We start from the raw sequence: 5,571 nt of genomic DNA, 5'->3' as shown, positions 1-5,571 counted from the left end.
TATATATATTTGTAGTTGGGTTGCCAATTGTTGGGCAAACATTAGGCTTGATTATCTATATATATTTGTAGTTGGGTTGCCAATTATTGGGCAAACATTAGGCTTGATTATATATATATATATATATATATATATATAGATATATATATATATAGGGATGAGTTCAAATAAAAACCATTGAATTTGTAAAAACCGTGAAAACCTCATTCAACCAATCTTAATTTTTCATTTTGTTCATTTTTTTATAATTATAAGAGGTTGATTCACCATTTTTATTGTAGAGGGTGTTAATCATGGATATTATCATCTTCATTATTTTAATTTTAGAGAAATACATGAAACAGTTTCATTAAGTAGTATATGAAACAATTTCATAACCACATCTGAAACAACTTGATCAAAAAAAGTATTATATGAAACAATTTCACAAGATTAACAATTTCATGAAAAAATTTCGTAAGTTAACGATGGATGAGAGTAGTTTTTACGGTTTTCACAAATTGGAGTGGTTTTCAATTGATCGCTCCTCTCTCTCTCTCTCTCTTTATATATATATATATATATTTGTAGTTGGGTTGCCAATTGTTAGGCAAACGTTAGGCTTAATTCATTTGGAAATGTTCATTTTATTGCCGTTATGCCAGCGAAATTTTTAAAAAAATAGGCTTCTCTAAGTGGTCAAACCTTTACACTTAGAGTTTTAAAGTCATCCGGAACTATTCTAAACCTACGGTTTGACTTTCTAGTAGTCAACACTTGACATGTAGGCTTCTCAACTCTTTCAAAGACCGCCAATTTCATGCGCACCTACGGTTTGACTTTCAAGTGGTCAAACCTTTACACTTAGAGTATTATGGCTCAGTGCGACAGGTGGTTGTCATGTTCAAATGCACTTGGTTTGATACTGCCTCGGGGGTTAGAGTTGACCCTAAACACAAGTTGGTAGTTATCAAATATAAGACTAGACTTGGATCCGACGACCCGTTCGTTCTAGCATCACAGGCAGAACAAGTCTATTATACTTCATATCCTTCGATGACAAAGGATTTGAAAGATTGGTGGGCAATTGTCAAGACAAAGGCTCGTGGTATATATGAAGTGTCCGACATGATTAACKATGTTGAAAACAATGATCATGTGGATGGAGAACAATTCTTTCAAGTCAACGAAAGGGTAACTCATACAACGTTCTCATTAGGAAGCGAGCTCGATGATGTTCGTCTTGCCACAAGGGAGGTAAACATACTCCATAATATAATTGAAGATGAAGGTGGCAACGAATCGAACGAAGATAACGAAGATGAACCAGAATTTGAAGACATAGATGATGATTCAAATGATGAAGATGAACCGATGTTATYTGATCATTCTTCTGATGAGTAGCTTGTCTTCTGTATGCTTATTTCACAGTTGTACATATATAATCGCGATTTGTCATTATCTTTTTTCATGATATAATCTAATGTTTGTTCTTTCAGGTGATGTCACGCCGAAAGCGTGGTAGAGGCCGTCATGGGAGTCGCGACAGCCCCATGTCTGGTAGAGGTAGCAACTCTGCCCGTGCCGATGACATTGTAGAGTTTTCGGATACTGCTTTTCGCGGTTTAGATGAGCAAGAGGTGGCCATTGAGACCCCAACTTCGACAGGTTCGGGGTCGGGGAGAGGCCCCAACATAGAGATACCGACACCGAGTCATCCGAGCCACCAAAGACATCTGTCTTTGTTAGGCCATGGGTAAGTAGATGTTTGTTAAGACTTTGTATTGCATAATAAAATAATATGAATGTCTTTGTGTTGTAATTTTTTTTAATTGTATAGGTTTAAAGATGCCCATGTTGTCCGAGAGATGACGACTATCTTCAGGTCTTCCTTTGCTGGTCCGTGGCATAGATGGAATGAAGTACCTCAGGAAACACGTGACTTGATGTTCCAGCGCTTTAGGGTTGGTGTACCATTTTAATGTAATTATACATACAAGGTTATTGTCTTTACATTTATACAAACATTGTGTATGTAGGCTAAGTTCCAGTGGGAACCTAAGCTGGATGACACGGTTCATTCATTATGGACCAAAGCCATGCACAACAGGTACTCTGATTGGATGAGCTCTGCACGTGATTGGGCCGTGGCACATGCCTATCCTGGTGATCAACAATGGGATGGTGAGGACTTCTCACAGATTAGATTACACAATCCCGTATGGATACCAGACAGGTTTTGGTTGTAGATGATTGACACGGTATGCATCTCTATTGTGAGCTTTTCGAACTACCATGTGTACCGACTTTCGCCTTATATATGTGCTCTGTTTTTAACAGGTTTGGGATACCAAGGCTTGGAAAAGGAAATCCAGGATCAATCGGGCCAATCGGAACACCCAGTTTGAGGGGGTGTCGTCCAGACACACTGGGGGATCAATTAGTACGGCACAACATCGAGACAGGATGGTGAGTATCTAATCTTTTTTGAAAATGTAATTCATTCTTTATGTTAGGAACAACTTAACCTAATTGTCTAATGTAGGCACGAGTAATGGGTCGTGAGCCTACTGCTACTGAGGTGTTTGAGCGCACTCACTGCACGAACCGGAAGTTCGATCAWKRTTCGTCCGACCCGCCTACCGATCCTCCTCAGTTCAGTTACCCGAAAGCTGCTAGGTATCATGTAAGTTTTCTAAAACYATTACTTTGGTTAATAGATACGTTTGGTAGGTTTAAGGTAATATATTTCAATAAACTTAGTGATGCTATTAGTTTGGGCTGCCATTTTTGGGCAGACGTTAGGCTAAGTAAGTAGGTTGAGAATGTGAMTTCGAACATTGGTATTATTAGAATGCTTAGTTGTTAAATACATGCATTGGTTATGTTTGATTTACAGTCGTTATGCTGCTGAAATATCTACATACATAACCTCACCCGTTTTTGTTTTGGTGAACCATAGGAGCGATTTCAATCGCTTAGGGGTGAATCACAATCTAGTACCGACAACCCTCTCCCTGATGAGGCATCTCTTTGGGAGCAAAGTGTCGGAGGACGGAGGAAAGGCCAAATATTTGGTTTCGGGACCACCTAGGATCCCTCTTATGCTATGATGGGTAGATGTAGCAGTAGCGAGTCATCATACGAGTCAAGAGCAGAGGTACGTTGGTTATATTGTTATAAACTTTCTCTTTACTAAAATTGCGAAGAAATTGCTGATTTTGTCGAATATTTAATATTTACAGGTAGCGGAGTTGAGAGAGAAATTGGCAAGGGTAGAAGAGGAACTGGAGACCGAACGGAAGAATAGGGCAGATTTGGAGGCCGAATAGGCCAGACAAGCTGCTGCATTAGCCCAACAAGCCGCATTATCCGAGCATTTTGCTACGTTTATGCGGCAGTTAGGATATGTTTTCCCACCTCCCACACTTCCCGATAGTTAGATTGTATGTATTTGAAGATTAAATTGTATGAATTGAATATTTTAAATTGTATGAATCTATATTTTAAATCGTATGAATCCATATTTTAAATCGTATGAATTGGTTAGTTAAAATTTGTTCACAGTTTTTGTTTGTTATATTATTATTTTCAGGTTTTTTTATAAATAAATACAGGAATTATGCAATTTCAAAAAAATTATTTTTTTAATTTATACAAATTAGCGACGGATTAGCGAGGGAAAATCCGTCGCTGAAAATCCTTGAAAATTCCCTCGCAAATCCGTCGCTGAAAGTTCCGTCGCAAATCCGTCGCTGAAGGTCCCCTCGCAAATCCGTCGCCGAAGGTCGCCTCGCAAATCCGTCGCCGAAGGTACCCTCGCAAATCCGTCGCCGAAGGTCCCCTCGCAAATCCGTCGCCGAAGGTCCCCTCGCAAATCCGTCGCTGATATCCGTCGCTGATAGCATTACCTACGACTATTTGACCGACGGAGTATCAGCGACGGATCAGCGACGAAATGCCTTTTCAGCGAGGGATTTGCGAGGGATTTTTCCCTCGCTGATACTCTGCATTTTTATAGTGATATAGCTTTTCTCAAATAATTAATTGTAATTCTCTCAAGTATACTTTGTTCAAAAGATCTAATTATAATTCTCCAAGATTTGAATCAATAGACAGATGACTATGATTACTATTGATATCATTCTTGTTCATACGTGTTGATTATATAAATCAATTAACTGAGAAATATGGATACACCGATACATTATGCCTCTAAATTGAAAATAATCCAAGACGTCAAATCAAAAAGTTCTGGAAGAGAAATCCCTCTCACTGGCTACACACTACTCATATATCAATGCGGAGGGTGGCCAATGAATGAGGTGTCCGGAGAAGAAGGGGTGGCCCCAGATAGTATGGTCGACCGTGACTATTTTAATTTAGGTTCATTCTTCTTAAGCTTTAAAAAGTTATACATGAAAAAAAATACTTGTATAACAAGAAATTTATTAAATAAAGTTGTGTAAAATTTTTAATAAAATATAAGAGGTAAATCTCGATTTAGAAAAACTTGGAGTATATTAAAAAAAGATTGATAACGTGACATTTCCATCATCAAATGTTACCAGGCTTTCAGTCAAAGTATATATAAAATAGAAAACTATAAAAAATTGTTATATTTACTAAAAAAAATGTTACACTAAATAAAAACTAAACTGAATTTCATTACATTTTAATCCGTTAATTTTAGCCATTGAAAAATGATTAAATTGTATTAAAAAACCATAAAATAATTATTATTTTTTAATTAAAGAAAACTAAAACCTAGTAGTAGCATCGTTCATGCCGTTTCTTTGTTTTGAACACTTTTCCATTGATTTTCCCAATGTAAATCCACTTTGGTTTCTCCTCCATATAAACACATTCACACAAAGCAAAAATTCCATAACTACCATAAAACCAAAACATTTCTCCAACTTCTCCCCTTGAACAAAATGTCTCATGACATGCCCATGCCCATGCCCATGCCTAATGCCACCATGAACCACATGGCCATGATGCACATGACCTTCTTCTGGGGTAAAGATGTCATCATGTTATTCAATGACTGGCCAAATGGCAAGTTAGGCATGTACATATCGGGGTTGCTTTTTGTCTTTGTCCTTGCCGTTGCAGTTGAGTTTTTCTCGGTCTTTCCTACCATCAAGACAGGGGCAAATCCGTTCGTCAGCGGATTGACTCAGACTTCAGTTTATGGACTTCGGATGGCTCTTGCATACATTGTAATGTTGTCTGTGATGTCATACAATCTTGGTGTTTTTATTTTTGTGGTGGTAGGACATGCCGTCGGGTTTTTTCTAGTGAAGTATCGGGCGGCATTGAAAACAAAAGATAATCCGGTATAAGTCTTTACCATCAACCCAGTTCAGATAGTGTAAAAATAAAATTTGGATTTTTAAATAATTACTCATTTGATTGTATGATAATAAACACATGTCTTATGATTTTGAAAGCATGTATTAATGAGTTGGTAGCCTATCTTATTTAAAGAAATTATGAAGTAATAAATGGTACCTCTCTATATGTATTTTAGCACTAAATATGTGCATAGGTAATTTTCAAATGCTAAAGCTTTTGACATAATGAGGT

At 37.4% G+C, this 5,571-nt stretch overlaps 1 protein-coding gene across 1 annotated transcript; it reads left to right on the top strand.

Moving 5' to 3' along the window:
* Positions 1 to 4,916: 4,916 nt before the first annotated feature.
* LOC112526371 (copper transporter 2-like) lies at positions 4,917 to 5,327 on the top strand. Its single transcript, XM_025136654.1, has one exon. The coding sequence runs from the start codon at positions 4,917 to 4,919 to the stop codon at positions 5,325 to 5,327; it is 411 nt and encodes a 136-aa protein (XP_024992422.1).
* Positions 5,328 to 5,571: the final 244 nt, after the last annotated feature.

This window comes from Cynara cardunculus (genome assembly GCF_001531365.2).
Source record: "Cynara cardunculus var. scolymus isolate 2C chromosome LG 14, CcrdV1, whole genome shotgun sequence".
Taxonomy (NCBI): Eukaryota; Viridiplantae; Streptophyta; class Magnoliopsida; order Asterales; family Asteraceae; genus Cynara; species Cynara cardunculus.
The sequence above is the reverse complement of the archived record's forward strand: the minus strand, read 5'-3'. Positions and strand labels throughout refer to the sequence as shown.